General features: G+C 42.6%; 1 protein-coding gene across 3 annotated transcripts; it reads right to left on the reverse strand.

The window, feature by feature from the left end:
- Window positions 1-1416: 1416 nt before the first annotated feature.
- LOC109867976 (ran-binding protein 3-like) lies at window positions 1417-17581 on the reverse strand. Of its 3 annotated transcripts, XM_031802523.1 has the most exons (15): window positions 17120-17581; window positions 11175-13037; window positions 8863-8921; window positions 8726-8756; window positions 8529-8600; window positions 8124-8186; window positions 6914-6979; window positions 6659-6756; window positions 5789-5886; window positions 5425-5587; window positions 5204-5288; window positions 4908-5029; window positions 4692-4812; window positions 4216-4569; window positions 1417-3491 (listed from the first exon to the last, which is right to left on the reverse strand). In XM_031802523.1, exons 3-15 carry the CDS (start codon window positions 8896-8898, stop codon window positions 3445-3447), a joined length of 1356 nt encoding a protein of 451 aa, XP_031658383.1. In that variant the 5' UTR covers window positions 8899-8921; window positions 11175-13037; window positions 17120-17581; the 3' UTR covers window positions 1417-3444. The 3 variants fall into 3 exon arrangements, with proteins under 3 accessions (XP_031658383.1, XP_031658382.1, XP_020312912.1); XM_031802522.1 differs by lacking the exon at window positions 11175-13037 and having other exon boundaries at window positions 5425-5497; XM_020457323.2 differs by lacking the exon at window positions 11175-13037.
- Window positions 17582-18489: the final 908 nt, after the last annotated feature.

The raw sequence follows: 18489 nt of genomic DNA on the forward strand, positions 1-18489 counted from the left end.
ATTTTGTCAAGTTACAGCCTTGTTCTAAAATTGATTAAATAAAACGTTTTCCTCAAATCTACACACAAAACCCATAATGCCAAAGCGAAAACATTTTTTTAGAAATGTTTGCACTTTTTTTTTTTTTTTTTAAGTATTCAGACCCTTTTCTATGAGACTCAAATTGAGCTCAGGTGCATCCTGTTTCCATTGATCATCCTTGAGATGGACTCTAATCAAGTTGTAGAAACACCTGTGGTAAAATCAATTGATTGGACATGATTTGGAAAGGCACACACCTGTCTGCATAATGTCCCACAGTTTACAGTGCATGTCAGAGAAAAAACCAAGCCATGAGGGCAAAATAACTGTCCGTAGAGGTACGGCAACTGCACCACCCTTAACCGCAAGGCTCTCCAGAGGGTGTCTGCACAACGCATCACCAGGGGCAAACTACCTGCCCTCCAAGATACCTACAGCACCTGATGTCACAGGAAGGCCAAAAAGATCATCAAGGACAAAAACCACCCGAGCCACTGCCTGTTCACCCCGCTACCATCCAGTTGGCGAGGTCAGTACATGGTGCTTCTAAGCTAGGACCGAGAGACTGAAAAACAGCTTCTATCTCAAGGCCTCACTAACTCAGAGAGGCTGCTGCCTACAAAGAGACTCATCACTGGCCACTTTAATAAATGCCAATTCAAACAATGCCACTTTAATAATGTTAACATCTCACATTAATCATCTCATATGTATATACTGTACCTTATCCATCTATTGCACCTTGCCTATGCTGCTCATCCATATATTTACTTATGTACATATTCTTATTCCTCCCTTTAGATGTGTGTATTAGGTAGATGGGGAATTGTTAGATATTACTGCACTGTCGGAACTAGAAGCACAAGCATTTCGCTACACTCGCATTAACATTGGCTAACCATGTGTATGTGACCAATAACATTTGATTTGATTTAGAGCTCTGTCAGGATTGTGTCGAGGCACAGATCTGGGGAAGGGTACCAAAATATTTCTGCAGCATTGAAGGTCCCCAAGAACACAGTGGGGATGTTTTTCAGCGGCACAGACTGGGAGACTAGTCAGGATCGAGGGAAAGATGAACGGAGCAAAGTACAGAGAAATCCTTGATGAAAACCAGCTTCAGAGCGCTCAGGAACTCAGACTGGGGCGAAGGTTCACCTTCCAACTGGACAATGACCTTAACATCCCGACCGAACTGGAGACCTGAAAATAGCTGTGCAGTGACGCTCCCCATCCAACCTGAGAGCTTGAGAGGATCTGCAGAGAATAATGGGAGAAACTCCCCAAATACAGGTGTGCCAAGCTGGTTGCCGCCATACCCAAGAAGACTCGAGGCTGTAATCACTGCCAAAGGTGCTTCAACAAAGTACTGAGTAAAGGGTCTGAATACTTACGTAAATATATTTGTTTTTTATTTTTAATAAATGTGCCAACATTTCTTAAAACCCATATTTGCTTTGTTATTGTGTATAGATTGAGGGGGAAAACTATTTAATCAACTTTAGAATAAGGCTGTAACCTAACTAAATGTGTAAAAAGTCAAGGTGTCTGAATACCTTCTGAAGGCACTAAGTAAAGACATTCTAATATATTTGTAGTGAAAGATCTAAAAATGGTTAAAGTTTTTCCCCCCAAAATATAGAATAACAAAATATTTTGAAAACATTCCAAATAGGTTTCCAGTAAGTAATGTGGGTGCCTCGGCCACAAATAGCACTTATTCATTATAAATGCATAATAGAAATGTGGCAGTATACCCTCTCATTGCACACTGCCACAATTTGGTAAAGTACACAACTAAGTACAGCAATATAGTAATGTCAACACAAAGGTACACTTTATATACAAAAGTATGTGGATACCTCTTCAAATTAGTGTATTCTGCCATTTCAGCCACACCCGTTGCTGACAGGTATATAAAATCAGGCACACCGCCATGCAATCTCCATAGACAAACATTGGCAGTCTTACTGAAGATTTCAGTGACTTACACTGTGGCACTGTCATAGGATGCCACCTTTCCAACAAGTCAGTTCATCAAATTTCTGCCCTGCTAGAGCTGCCCCGTTCAACTGTAAGTGCGGTTATTGTGAAGTGGAAATGTATAGGACAGGGATCATCAACTAGATTCAGCCGCGGGCCAATTTATTTATTTTTCCTCAGCAGATGGTCGGAGGACCAGGTCATGATTAAAGATCAATTGTAGACTGCAAATTGACCGCAAGAATCTCACAGATATAATTTGACTAAAACAATTTCAAACCTTGCTTACCTTGGTATACAATCACATTTCTATATTATGCGTTGGAATACTAGAACAGATTCTCCAAAATTAAGATAAATTATGTCCAACATTGAATTTTAAGTGTATATTTGTTGTTTTTTTTTGCTCAGAAACTCTGAGGGCCATATAAAACCACCATACGTGGGCCGCCAATTGGGGAACCCTGGTCTATGAGCCTCAGCAAAAATTCTGTCCTCGGTTGCAACACTCACTAGTTAGTTCCAAACTGCCTCTGGAAACAATGTCAGCACAATAACTGTTCGTCAGGAGCTTCATCAAATGGGTTTCCATGGCCGAGCAGCCGCACACAAGCCTAAGATCACCCTGCACAATGCCAAGCGTCGGCTGGAGTGGTGTAAAGCTCGCTGCCATTGGCCTCTGCAGTGGAAACGCGTTATCTGGAGTGATGAATCACGCTTCACCATCTGGTGGTCCGACGGACAAATCTAGGTTTGGCGGATGCCAGGAGAACGCTACCTGCACGAATGCATAGTGCCAACTGTAAAGTTTGGCGGAGGAGGAATATTGGTCTGTGGCTGTTTTTCATGGTTCAGGCTAGGACGCTAACGCTACAGCATACAATGACATTCTAGACGATTCTGTGTTTCCAACTTTGTGGCAACAGTTTGGGGAAGGCCCTTCCCTGTTTCAGCATGCCAATGACCCCATGCACAAAGCTATCGGTGTCGAAGAACTTGACTGGCCTGCATAGAACCCTGACCTCAACACCATCTAACACCTTTGGGAAGAAATGACGCACCGACTGCGAGCCAACATCAGTGCCTGACCTCACTAATGCTCTTGTGGCTGAATGGAAGGAAGTCCTTGCAGCAATGTTCCAACATCTAATGGAAAGCCTTCCCAGAAGAGTGGAGGTTGTTACAGCAGCAAAGCGGGGGACCAACTCCATATCAATGCCCATGATTTTGGAATCAGCTGTTTGACAAGCAGGTGTCCACATACTTTTGGTCATGTAATATATCTTCTTTTGGCAAAAGGTAGTCATGGTAGCTCAGTAAATGCTAGTATTTATTTTTGAAAGCTGTCTCTTGATGTTTTGTTCCATGATGGTTAAAAGTTCTGTTCAGATGTGATGACACCACAAACTGTTGCATGGTCCAGGTCAGTATAATGTCATGTCACCAAGATTCCAAACGGGGTTTACTGTGTATCCAATCAGAAACCACTGCAAAAGGAGAGAGACACATTATGAGAGATGTGTAAGTGAAATAAACTCTGATTTTAATACCGTAGCTCTGTTTTCTCAGGTAAATGGTGATGTTAGGGGTTCAAGATGAATTTATGCCTTGCAGGTCTCTGAGTTTTTACATTGACAGCACATATGTTGTGGCTTCAGAGGACATAGGTTGCCCATCACTGGAATGTGATTTATGCAGGGGTAGGTTATATGGGGTTAATCTTAGCTTAATCTTTAGGTGTCTTGTTGACATGCAAGTTTAAAGAGGCTGAAGAAGGAAAAGTTGTTGCGAGGAATAACAAACAGCAAGACTTCGTTCTCTTGTGCTCTCTTTCTCTTTTTCACTAAGGTTAAAACAAACAAAAAAAAGCTAATCTTTTTAGGCCTGGGACTTTTAGGAATGTAATCCACCATGATACTCTGTTTTATGTGGCGTCTGTGAGAGACTAGCACCTGCTAACAGCTCCCTCCCTCTGGAACATGGACTGGGGATTAGTGACATGTGACTACCCACCAGACATGCACTGGAGGACGGGTTTTTCCCTTACTCAAACTATGCAAACAATTTCCAAACCCACGTTTCTTTACACAGGAAAAACAATGAGCTAAACATTGGATTTAGTCATAGCCATATACGCGAGTTGGTGAAAGAGCAACGGATAATCTCATAACTGTATGATAAATCCTTATCCCTGTTGCTATTCACTCTTACCAGGTCGCAATCGTGTCACTAGCAGCCCTTCTCGTTCTTGCCGTTGTCTCTGCTCTTCCTGCTCCTCCTCTTCCTCATTCTCACTGTTGCAGTGTCCCTCCCTGGTCCTGCCCCCTGCAGCCCCTGCCTCCCTCCCAGCAGCACTGGACCGTAGGGCTACCAGCCGATGGTGGATGGCTACGTAGAGGCGAGCCACGTCCCTGGCGCTGGCCTGGATGAGGAACACCCGGATGGCCTGGGTCTCCACGTCGGTGGCCGTCACCTGGAGGTTCCGACGGGCGGGGCGACGCAGGTGTGTGTGGGGCCAGAGCTTAGTGTTGAGGATGACTTTCAGACTGCCCTGGTGCCTCATCACTGTTTTGATCGGAGGGAGGCAGGTGTGAGAGATGTACTGAGGATGAGAGAGAATTACAGAAAGACGTGCAGATTTTGGTCAGAGAGAGTGGAATTAGTAGTCTTCTTCATGGTAAACTCACCTATCCTGGACTGCAGCCCTCCTTTGGTCCCTGCCATTAGATCATTGAGTCGCAGGACTCCTCTCCCTCGCTCATTCCATGCCTGAGTTCCATTTTCCAGAACAAACAGTCTGCAGGTCAGCTAAAAGAAAGGTATTTAAAAAAGGTACATCACTATCACTGCTCTAGCAATAGGCATATTGAACATTTCCTATTTCAACATAACATGGTCCTCACCTGGACCACATTGCTCTCCTTCTCCTCCCCAGTGAACAGCTGAACCCGCCTGAGCACACGCTGCCTCCCACAGGACTCTGTGTAAGCTGCAGCAGACTCCCTCAGGCTGTTCCACACAGCACCTATCAACAACCACAGACAGCACTTCAGCTGCAGTTCTGAAAGGCATACACTAAGAGGCAGTCAATTGCTATTAGAACCGAGGTGCACAACTCTAGTCCTCTAGGGCGTAGTCTGGTGGACCAGGACTGGAGATGTGTACCCATGCAAATCCAATGACGCCCCTAATGATTTACCTTTATGCCTTGTCTCAAAGGTGGAGGACTCAGAATTAGAGGAGCTGCAATCAGAATGTTCACTGCTGGGCAATTTCTGTGGTCTCTATATGAGGGTGAGAAAGTTAGAGTATTTCTGTAAATGCAATGTATTTTGTAACACAGTTATGTTTTATAGTCATATGCAAACTTGATACTTTATAAGTATGTCATTGGTGCTCAAAAGTTTCACCAAAACTCACCAAAACTCTCGCGCCCATGTTTTCCCCAAATACAAACTGGACCCTGTCTGAGGTAATAGTGTCTGCCTTCAATCTGTAGAGGGTGAACCAGAGGTCAGCAGAGAGGTCAGCAGGTTCAGAATCATTGCTGGGAACTAAACGGTGTCTCTGACACCACGTAGCTCTGACAGAGGAAACAAAACCCAACACCATCGTCAGGGTCTCTGGATTAAAGCAAGGCTGTCCAGTCCTGTGTCTGGCCTGGAAGTTAACTCGTAACACTAACTACCCTGATTTAAGTAACTAAACCCTGCCATAAATAGATTTATAAAATCACTTCAGTGAAACATCACTAATATTATATTAAACCAGGTGCCCTGCATACCTGTGAACTTGAGGGAACGTCTTCAGATGTAATACACTCACAGTGGAGGAGTGGTCAGTTGTGACGCTGCAGCAATCGTCTGAAAGGTCATGGCTGACCTGTGGGACAAAATACAACGCAAACCTTTTATTTTACAGTCTTATTGTATTTCTGATAAATTACAGTAATGGCCACTTGAGTCAAAGAACTCAACACAACCTTTACGTAAATATAAAATAAATTGCAGCCAAAACATATTATATAGTTGTGTGTTAATGTGGCAAGTTTGGGAGTAGAAAGGAAGCTATTCAGTCTCAGTGTGGTAAGCATTCTGATGCGGATTCAAACCGGTTTTGGAGTTTGGGTTTATAAACCTGCATCCTCCCACTCTCAGGCAGTGCGTGAATACGTTTCTCTGAGAAAAACATGTTGGTCCCTCAGGCAGTGATGCAACCACAACTGAGGGGAACAAGTGTTTTACTATTTAAATACTTTAAATAGTAATAGCCTCATGTAGGACAACACCTGCTTGTTCACAGGCACAGACATAACACAGTTTCTCAGGACCCACCTGCAAGGTCTGAGTTCGGCCTATTTGGTTGTCATTCTCTCATGTTAAGCTAAACATTTCACGAAGCTATACACGGTGCTGAAATGCTCCCATTTTTAGACTGTTGGCAATACCGTTACTTGTTCAGTAAATCAAGTTGGAAATTCAAACCTTGCAGATTGCAGTGCTGCGGGAGTATCCGGTACGCCAGTGTTCACAGGTGCCAGCTCAGGAGGACAAAGCCATGAGCCTAACACCAGGGTGTGCGACACGTGTCAAGAGAGAGAAGCACGGGGGCGTTACTGACGCATGACGGGGGGAGGTGAAGAGTTGTGGAATACCTCAGATAGGTGTGGCTGTGAGATGTTGTTCCTGGGCTGAGGGGCGAGGAGACGTGCAGGCTGAAGTAATGACCTTCTGACCCTGTTCAGAGGTGACACTATAAAGAAAGAGATGGAGTGTGTGAGAGGGAACGATGTCCTTTAAAGTCAGCCTTACGATCAGATATGGATTAAATACGAGTCGTTCAGGGAATTGGATGTCTTTTTGTTCAGCCCCCTTAAAGATAAACAAAACACCAGACAATACAAACTAACCTTTGTTTTGGGAAATGTTGGTCTGGCTGCAGAGACTTGAGGGCATGAAGACATTTGATCTTGAGACTAGGAGAGAGAATATCCATCAGAAGAGTTCACACACACACACACACACACAGAGTATATCATATGGTTAAAGTTCAAATGTGACCCAGATTTATGTCAAATTGACCGCCAGATTTGGCACATGACAACATACATCGCCAACACTGAGTAGTGAGGTTTCCACATGGGCACTAGTGGGTCATGGTGGTGATTTGTGATGAGCAGGTGAGGGCTGCAGTGACAGAGTGAAACTGAAACGGATTAAGGGAAAGAGATACCAGGGGCTGCTGTGAAGTGGCTGCTGGGAATATGAGGCCCTGACAAGGATGGTGTGACTGGAATGTATGGACCTACAGGGAATACTGGCACTGAACATAAACAGAAAATATTTAAGAGAGTTTGACCATGATGCACTGCTTCGGTTCGTTTAATAGATGGGGAGATATTTTATCCCATTAAGATCCCAGTTTTATTAAGGCTACAATCATCTCCAGGTGAGTCAAGGAATTAAGCAGCCTGACTCAGTTGCCACTTATTTGCGTGGGCAATGTATGCCCTAGGGCAGTGGTTTCCCAACTGAAATTGGGTAGTGCATCATCAATTCCTCCTCATGTTAGTCATTGCATAATTTAAAGAGCTATTTATAACTTGTCAGAAATGGTCAGATCAACTAGGTGTCAGCTAACATTTATTTTTTTGCCCATAGATATTGATGTAATTTGTCACTCATATCACATGAATACACATTAGACATGGCAAAATGTTTAGAATTGAAAGAAAATTTGCTTTAAAATGGCTAAATGTTCTTTGCACCCCATGACAGAATGTGTAGAATTTCATCAAATAAGCTTTAAACCTGCATAATTCTCCCCTCCAACAAGAGGGGTGAGAACAGTTTGTGTCATGAACCGTGCTTGTGCCCATATTCCCCAATGCTAGAAGGGGAATCCCTGCCCTAGGGGACACAAATCTCGCAAACAGAGCGACATAGCGTCGTACACGGTCCGTTCCAAAAATGTAAGCCACACAAAAGTACGTAGAACTATGTGTGAAAACACAATGCTCCGTCGCAGCGCTTTCGTAGTTTGCGTTAAGTGTGTAGGGCCCTTTAGAGAGATGATAGAGAAGAGAGATCGCAAATGTGCAGGAGGGGAGTTTTGTTTACCTGGAGGACGCGGGGGAAAAGAGAGAGCGCTTGATCGCACTCGTCTACTGCTGTCACAGGAGCCTGTCCGAGATACAGAGTGAAAATGCATATAAGACCTTGATTGGTTGGATTACCACACTGCCAATCACAGGCCAATCATTAGAGTCAATGATTGACAACGCCACCTACCAATCCCACCACAATACAGGGTCCTTCATCATTAGAAAAAGTTAATTATGTAAACCATACATGTTTCATAATACCTTGTACACAGTATAAAGGTGCAATTTTAATAGAGATCTTACAGATACATCTCCTTTACCAAAGGAACAAGAGAAACATGGAGGAAAAGGCATGATGTATGGTGTTATGCACCAGTACTTATGTGTGTGTGTGTGTGTGTACTGGACAGTGGAAACTCACCTTTCCTGATTCTGTTGTTAGGGTTAGGGTAGGTGAGCGATCTGACTCGTTTGTTTGGACTGATTCCCATAACTATTTGGAGAACAAGAAAAAGATGCAGAAGCACGACTGTCCATGCAATAGAAAGTAACAAAGAAATCATCTATCAAAATGGTTAATTGTTATGACACGCAGCAGCGGCAAGTTATGATGCTTACCTGAGCCCTCCTCCAATCGCTCTGCGCTTCTCTGTAAAACAAAATGATTACTCTTTCATTACGTGATTTGTTCCACACCATGCATTTGCATCCTGTCAACATTGTAGGCCTACCCATTATTAGGATATAACGTTTACCTTCATGGATGGGGTTTTCTTTTGAAAGATGAACATTGGTGGGGCAAGCACAGTTTTTTCTGTAAAAAGACGAATAATAGCACAGTTAGAGGGAATTCTCCTTGTTGCAGTTTGATATGACTGAATCAGTACTTAAAGGGACTTTTAAAAATGTTTTTTAGTCAAAAAGATAACGGAATATTTGTTTTTCCTGTATGTTTTTCCAATGGCATCATCTGGTGTGCATCATGTGATTTCAACCAAATATGAGTAGGCATTGCCTACTAATTAGTTAAAATCACACAGATGATGCCATTGGAAAAACGTATTGTTGTCTTATCTTTTTTGACTAGGAAACATTGAAACGTGCCATTTTCACATACATTTGATGTTGTTGGGGTAGTGCTGGAGAAAAATAATAATATTTCTATTACATTATTCATGCATGAATTTTAGCTAATCCCTACCTGAGCTTAAAGCATTAACTTAAATTCAAATAGGAAAACACTTTTCTTAATTTTGCCACTGAAACCACAAAGACATAACTAGGGAAAGGGGTCTGAATCTGTGAGCTGTCAGTACACACTGTTCTGCCAAGAACCTAAAATGTGATGCTAGGAAAATCAACAGTAAAGCTGTTCTGAATATGAATAATTTACACACAAACTATTATTCCTAAATAAACTCTCAAAATACACAGCCAGCTAAACAACTATTACCAAAGATCCAAGAGCCAAGAAGAAGTTGAAATGTCACAATCGCAGGAAAAATCTGCACAACGGCCCAAAGAGCAGCGAGATCGCTAGGCTCGCCCACAGTTCTGGAGATGTCAATTGTCATCCCACCTCAATGTATTATCCTAATGAATGGAGGCTTTGACATCCAAGGCCTCTTATGCAACCACACAGCCTGACAAGGGGCTCTGGGAGCTGGGGACAGGCCCACCGTGGAAGGGGTGAGTGATGGGATAGCAGTGGAGGTGTGAGCCAGCTAGGCAGCAGACGCCAAGGCTTGGCCATGGGTAAAACTGACCTGTCTGGAGGCTATAAATACACAGGGACTCACTCTGTCACTGATCTGACCTTGTACTATGAACTCTACATGGAGTCAGTGAGTAATGTCTTTTGGTGTGTTAATTCCAGAGGAGAACGACAGCCCCCTCTGATTGAAGCCACGGAAGTTCAAGGAACACCGCGGTACAGCAGGCATTGTTTACAGAAAATATGCTCCCCATAATAATGAATCGAAAAATGGAAACCTTTGTGTAATTTTTTTATATTTTTACCAAAGACAATCATGGTCCCAATAATTGATTCTAAGATGTATGTCCTTGAACAAATTATTTTAAAATCTCACCCAGAAGAAGGATCATTTAGTTGCTGATGGCAGCCTGCAGTATCCAGGCTGGCCTTCAACTTGAGTTACTCAATTAGAGGGGGCAGCACTGAGCTAGCCTGCAATGTCACTTCCTGGAGTAGTTCAAACTGCGCCACAGATTATGCATTATATTGACAAGAATGTGTCCGCTCTTACAATTAAAAAATGTAATCTTCAAAAATGGAAGGCAGTCCGGAGGAGGCAAGATCAGGTAGGACCATTCTAGCCAATGAGAGGGCAGATACGTGTGTAAACAACAGGCACGTGGAATTCTTTAAAGATGGTCATACCAAGGATCATTTAGCTATTTGATTTGGAATTTTAAGACCCCTTAATAAAAGGTATCCAAACTTGTATTTATTTATTATTGGATGAAACATTGAATTTGGCACTACTGCTATAAGCCAATAGAACGAAGGTGTATATGTGTATATATGTATGTATATGTACATATGTATGTATATGTATACACACACACACACACACACACACACACACACACACACACACACATATATATATATATATACACCTGGGGTGGCAGGGTAGCCTAGTGGTTAGAGTGTTGGACTAGTAACCGAAAGGTTGCAAGTTTAAATCCCCGAGCTGACAATGTACAAACCTGTCGTTCTGCCCACTGTTCCTAGGCCGTCATTGAAAATAAGAATTAGTTCTTAACTGACTTGCATAGTTAAATAAAGGTAAAATAAAAAAACACCTATATATATATATATACACACACACACACACACACATACATACATACATACATATATATATATATATATATATATATATATATATATATAGGTGTTTTTTTATTTTACCTTTATTTAACTAGGCAAGTCAGTTAAGAACAAATTCTTATTATATATATATATATATATACATATATACACATACATACATACGTCTTCATAGGAATGAATGTTGTCATGTGGTCCATTCACATATACCTTGAGATTTGCCAGTGCTGTGTCAGTGAATGTGCTCACTCTGGGCATGGAGAGAGATGGTGTTCACACTTCAGTCAGTGACAGATGATCACTTGGAGTTCACCCAGGTCTACTGTGTAAGCACCCTATTCTAATGACTATTGACTGTTCAGATGCAACAGATTGTGGCATGCACTGATTAACATTGAAATGTGTGTTGCTTCTTGCATTTATGTGGTTGTTCAGCTTCCCTTGAAAGCTAAAAAGTACAGTAATGCTTCATCTGAGGCTATTTCTGCCACATCCGCAATCCTCTGAGACCTGGGGAAATCAGACACCACTTATTAACCCTAGAATCCAACTCTGAGGACTTCCAATCACATGACCTACATTAGACAAACAGCAGGGCACGACAAATGGAATGACACTTTACACACCACTCCAACACGCCAGAGACAAGTGCCTATTACTCAGAATATGTACTGGAAGCAACAGCGTAGAGAGGTGATCATCCGTGTATACAGTAGTGTGTTTTTTGCTGTGTCAACTGTCTACTTAACATAATAGCAGCACTGTGTATCCTACCTGACATATAGGTGATGTTGTACGTGCACGTCATCGCTCCTGTGTGAAAATACTTATTCACAGGTCAGGTACCATACTACTCACAGTTGAGTTTGGTCACCCCAGACAACCCAGACATACTGACGTTTTTTTTTTTACACATTGCATCTCCACCCATCTCAACTCTTCTTCCCCAAACTTTCCTCCTCTTCCTTCCTTCTCTCTCCTCTTCCTCCCCTACACCCCTCCTCCTCTCCTATCCTCTGTATGGGCAGACACTCTCTCAGTGTTATATTAACTATGTAATGTTGCTGTTACCTTAGGTCTGAGGGTCCACAGGTCAGCCAGCTCATCCAGAGGTTAGGCAGCACCTGACCTCGGCCGAGGGCCCTACGTATCACACGTCATGAGCAATTCCAATAAACACTGTCAGGCTAACGCCAGAGAGCAGCAGGCAGGCCAACTCTTTATGAAAGACGATTATTTTCCACATCACGGATTACATGGGTCATTACATAAGTTAGAGAGGAGTGTATTAAATAAACACTATTAAAACTGTTGCCAAATAGGAAATTAAAAAGAAAAGAAGCTAGCTTCCTTTGAGCTTAAAAGAGCACGCACTCTGACAATTCCCTGGAATATTGCAGACAAGGTCTGTCTAAATTAATGACATAACTTAATACGTTTTCAAGTTCAAGTTTTTATTTAAAATTTATCCTCAGAAAAACCCCTTACATGCCTGTCTCTGGTAGAAAAAGCTGAGGAGCACTGCAATCTGGCAGTGGCAAGCTCCAGTCACTCAGAGAAGAGGACCACACAATGGTGATCTATGAAGAGTGACGTCAATAGAGATGCACATGCCCTGTCCATGCTCAGCGCAGAAGTGAATCATTCCTGAGACCTCTCATAGTGAATGAACGCATCTATCATGATGAGATCCAACCAAGACAAAGCTGCCCTTTGATAAAGCAGTTCAGCTTCACAACAGAGATAGCTGCTACTGTAGATGTGTTCAGCCCTGCTACAGGACAAGCTGTATGTGTGTGTCGTTGTGTTTTGATCTCCTTCAGTTATGTCTGCCTCGTGTGTGTGTGCGTGCGTGCGTGCGTGTACTAGCTGAACGACACCAAGGTCAGGAGAACCCAGCAGAGAGAATGATGGATGGCTGAATCATCATGGGATCTGTGTGCTGTGCTCTCCCTCAGTCACGTTGGTCTTCCATCCAACCCTGTGATGATCAGGCATCCGGGCTCGGAGATTAGCACAGGCAGAAACACACACAGCACGCGCACATATTAATGCCCGCACAGCTAATCCACCCTGCAGAAACAATAAACACACGGTACACTTGTATTGACTCACAGCTAAACCATTCTATTGCAGACTGTGTAAGGAAGAAACACTAACTTGTATTTACTGTAGATACCTCACACTGCTTTAGCAGAGCCTTTCAGCAGCAGAGGCAAAAACAACAGTAAGCCTACTCAAAACGATCCATGTAGCTTTTCCATGGGTAATACTTTAATTTGGTTAAAATCAAATTTTCATCAAGATTTTGTATAAAATATTATTGTTTGATGTTCCCTAGTTCCTGGTTTTGAAATACACAGGTAAAAGATTGAAACTGTTTGTTAAAGTATGGTCTCTCTGTCCTCTGCTAGGGTGAATGTAATGGAACTGTAGAGAGGCAGTGTGCTTCTCTTCGAGCTGTAGCTGGGCTCCACAAACCTCTGCCCTGACAAAGATACCCAGAGGAGAGCCCATTGAACACACACAAACACATGCACAGTTTCAGAAATGTCCTTGTCTCTGTTAGGAGCATGAATGGGGGAGAGGAGTGGGCACTCACCCTAAACTGCCTCAGACCGGGTCACTCTGGACTCCAGAATGCCACTCAGGGGCTAGTCTGGGTTAAATGAACTGTCCAGTGATAATCTAATGTTTAAAAGTTCATATTATGTTATCTCATACCTAATAATGTTGTTGATTCTTCCTATACTCATATTTGTGGCCAAAGCATACTGTAAATTGGAGAAAACCCCCACCTCAAACTGTCATACTCCTGAGGTTTTCTCCAATTTACAGTATGCTTTGGTCACAAATATGAGCTGGCCAATCAGGGGTCTACTCGCATAAATATTTTTTTATCAAAGGTATACGCCCACACCGTTCTTTCCTTGGGGTACGCCCACACCATTCCAACACAGAAAAGCTGTTTTTTAACATACTTAATTACACTTTTTGTAATAAAAAAAAAAAGCAATTTTAGGTCATATTTCAAAGAAATCTGGAAACATTTCATTTAAAGGGGCAGAGGGCCCACCCCCACCAAGCCACCATCCCCCTCATAACTCTGCCTTGCCTCCCCCTGTCTTCCCCCTGATAGAGCGTACCCACTGTCACATGTTCCATGCGAAGAGAGCCTCTATTCACACACTTGCTGGCTGCGGGCCCAATTGGGGTTGCAGTGGTTAGTGGTTACAATAACCGTTCTCAGATCGCCCAAACAAGAACACACCAATAGCTCAGTCTAGCAGTACATCTGGGCTTCATTTAGGGAGCTGGGATTACATTAGAAAAACCAACATGAAAGACCACAAACAGAAAACATGGCCAGCATACAGCTGCATCACAGCATAATGGGCAGGCAGATGGTTACAGACATGGATATAAACTAGTCAGACAAAAACAGCATTCATCTTCTAATACAAGAATGTGAGTTCTGGATTCGTGAACATAACAAAATCATATTTACAGTGTGCATTTCAGCAGTCACTGGCCACAACTAATAAGTGTCACTCACCAATATACGTTAATTGCTTTGCACACAAACACTCCACGCATGTCAGTTAAATTTAGCTCTGTTGTACAGAACGACCATGAACTCATAATGAACTATGGGCAATTCCACGGTAACCGTATGTCAAACAAAACCCAATGATTGCAAAGTTAAACAAACCAACTCTATGCAAAAGGACTATTTTTAACAATTTCCACAGAAATGTTTACAAAAACACATTTACTTGGAGAACAGTGTCGATGCAGTGTTCGGTAACAGAATGACGTCACACGAAACAGCACAAACCGTCAGTCTGTTACCAAACTTTGCATCTGTGCTGTTCTTCAAGTAAATGTGTTTTTGTCAAATGTTCTCTGTCACCGTGGAATTGCCTCTATCTTACTCTTCCTGATTAAAGACAGACGGCTTTCCTAATTGTGCATAGGGACTAGATACCGTTTAAGGAAAAGGTTTGAGGTATCATTCTAATGTAGAACAGGAAATACTGTAAGAAAACCGTGACTCTGCTGATTCCCCAGATTCCAGCCAAGGACCCCCTCCAAAGGGTCTACAAATCTAAACACACAGACAGTCCTGGAGACCCCCCTGGATGCTCTCTGACTGCTGGGGGATAAGCCAGACTGGGCCTCTAACAGGCTATTAAACAGAGCGCTTCGCCCCATAAGAATGCGAGGCTACTTACAACCTCCAACTATGGGCACGGGCATATCTAACTCACTGAGATCTCAGTTACAGGCTCATTAATCACTTGTCATAACTTTGTTAGGTCTCCAGCTCTAGATGAAAACAGACTTTTACTGGGAACGTAGGGGAAAACAAGGTCTGAGCATGTGATTTTCCTGGGAAAATCAGGAATCATAATTTAATGATGGTTTATTGAACAAATCTTTAATAATTTGGTTACCTTGATGGCCTCGTCCTCAACACTTATCTCACCCTGCTTATTGTCTCCCCTACAGCAAACAGCTGGGAATTGGTTATCATTGAAAGTACCGTAAATGACCCAGCATTTCTGACCATATTGAGAGCTATACAGCTAAATATCTCTCGTTAAGAACCCTGTGAAACCTTGAAAACACTCTGCTTCTCTTGCAGATGTTTTTTTGACCTGACAAAACACTTCCTTGTTGCAATAGAATGATCTAGTATGGGTTTTCATATCTTCAGTCTGAAACATGACACTATAGGGGAGAGAGGGGCTGGAGTTTGGTTATGGAGGACGGTGGGGGGGGGGGGGGGGGTACCCACCCGTACCCACCCTATGTCAGGGTTCACGCTCGAATTTGAGAAAGTGGCTAGCTATTGGGCATGACTGGTAGCTTGGTGAGGAATTAGCTAGCCTGATCTGGTTCTCGTTTAAATAAGTGGACTCTGTAACCTTAAGTGGGGGGGTAAGTGAAACCCCTCCTCCTGAGATGAGATCTGATCATGTCTTGCACATACAGTACTTCTCTCCAATGAACTCACTTCATTCCTGAATGACACTGAGCTGAAGATGAATATCCTGCCGCCATAGAATGTCAACTCATCCCTATAAGTTAGACAACGTTTACAGGCTTAGTTCAAGAGCATCAACAAGACAAGATTTATTAAGATTCAAGCAGTATTATAAATCAGTTAATTTACTGAACCATACATTCATCCTGCTGTATCATTTCCCATAAAATCAGCATGCCAATTGTTTCTCTTTACAGTCAGAGGGATGCTCTAAAAAAGCTTCCATACTTCATAGTTGTGTGGAAGCTCTCATCAGCGATATCATCAGTGCTGATTGATCAGCTACACTACATCACCAAATGTATGTGGACACCTGCTTGTCAAACATCTCATTCCAAAATCACAAATATTAACATGGAGTTGATACATGTTCATCCTGTTATAGTATTACTTGCCACGTGCTCTTTTGCTGCTATAACAGCCTCTACTCTTCTGGGAAGGCTTTCCACTAGATGTTGAAACATTGCTATGGGGACTTTCTTCCATTCAGCCACAAGAGCATTAGTGAGGACGGGTACTGATGTTGGGCGATACCGCCTGGCTCGCACTCTGCGTTCCAATTCATCCCAAAGGTGGTAGATGGGGTTGAGGTCAGGGCTCTGTGCAGACCAGTCAAGTTCTTCGACACATCTCAACAAAACCTTTCTGTATGGACCTCGCTTCGTGTCATGCTGAAACAGGAATGGGCCTTCCCCAAACTGTTGCCACAATGTTGGAAGAACAGAACCGTCTAGAATGTCATTGTATGCTGTAGCGTTAAAATTTCCCTTCACTGGAATTAAGGGTCCTACCACCAAACTTTAATGTTAGCACTATGCATTTTGGGCAGGTAGTGTTCTCCTGGCATCCACCAAACCCATATTCGTCCAACGAAGTGCCAGACGCCAGATGTATTTTTTGGGCACAAGTGTATCAGTTCCATTTTTGCAGCAGGGCCTATTAAAAGGCTTGTCACATTGAGAATATAGGGGATAACAGCACTGTGTAGCGTTATGGCAATACATTTATTTTTGTCTTAAGTATACAATTACATTTAGATTATTATATAACAGTCAAGACCTGTTAAAGTGACTATTGAAAAAGTGAGATGAAATGACAACTTTACCCTTTAACTCTTCAGCTACGTCCTGCGCGCATCCTCGATCCTGCGCCAGAAAGGTATCCCCCATCCGCGGTCTGGAGGTGACAGGTTCTGCCGCTCCACAGACACTCTCCGCGGGCTCCACCGTACAGGGAACATTTTCATGGAAGTCCGAGACTGGCATCATTGAATAATACGCTGAAATATCTTCGTTCGGGGAAAGATTCCCTCTCATTCTTCGGATCTGAAGCTGTGACAAACTAGTGAAATAAACACAACCTCAAGAAAAGGGAGAAACGCCAAGATAAAAGTGGTGATTTGCTCTCTTGGTGTCAAAAGCTTAATTGTCCGGAAGTGTTGATTTTCTTACTCTCGATTCAACTGTCAGTCAGTTTGCCTTCGCTCTGTTTATGAATGAAGAGTCATATACCGTGTTCACTACCGAGCGTGCGCCACATTGTGGCTCCTGTCTGCTTGGAAAATGTGGGCGTGGTGAGCGACATAAACCAGGTTAACCCCCTCAACCAGTTTATAGTGCTGTGGTAACTGTACTTAAATGAATGCACTCTAAATGGCATTAAAAAACAGATAAGCTTAACGGAAAGCATCTAGAGATTGGAATCCATATCTATACCAACATAGGTAGTTAATCCAAAAGAGCACGTGGCAAGTAATACTATAACAGGATAACTGGAGCAGATATGCAATGGACCTACTTCAGTCAAAACGAATGGTAAAGTAATTTTCTTATATATTTAACCAGGCAAGTCAGTTAAGAAAAAATGAATATATTTAATGACAGCCTACACCGGCCAAACCCAGACAACACTGTGCCACCCAATCACAGCCGGTTGTGATACAGCCTGGATATGAACCAAGGTGTCTATAGTGACACCTCTAGCACTGAGACACAGCACCTTAGACCTCTTCCCCACTCAGGAGCCCAATTAAATAAAGCAAAGAAGATTATCTTTGCTAATATATCACTATTGATATTGCAGTGGTTTAATTATTTAAAGATAAGATGACATTTTATGAGTATATTTTCCTTACGTTGTATTATACCTCCTTCATTATGTGACTCATAATTGAGGAGGTATAATACCACATCAAGAAAATAGCATGTATCTACCATTGCCCCAGAAGTGCCTAAACTCTCTTTTGACAAAAAAAAAAAAAAGGTACATTTGTCAGTGTGAAAATTCCAAAGGTTTTGTTCCATAAAAAAACATGAATGAACATGGGCATGATGCTCTATGTCAGGGTTCCCCAACTGGTGACCACGGTTGGTTTTATTTGGCCCCCCAAGTAATGAGCAAAACAACTTTTTTCATTGTTGGACATAAAGACTGTAAAAAAAAAAACACCAGGAAATCAGCTCCATGTGTTTTAAT

Source organism: Oncorhynchus kisutch, linkage group LG23 (genome assembly GCF_002021735.2).
Source record: "Oncorhynchus kisutch isolate 150728-3 linkage group LG23, Okis_V2, whole genome shotgun sequence".
NCBI classification, from domain to species: domain Eukaryota; kingdom Metazoa; phylum Chordata; class Actinopteri; order Salmoniformes; family Salmonidae; genus Oncorhynchus; species Oncorhynchus kisutch.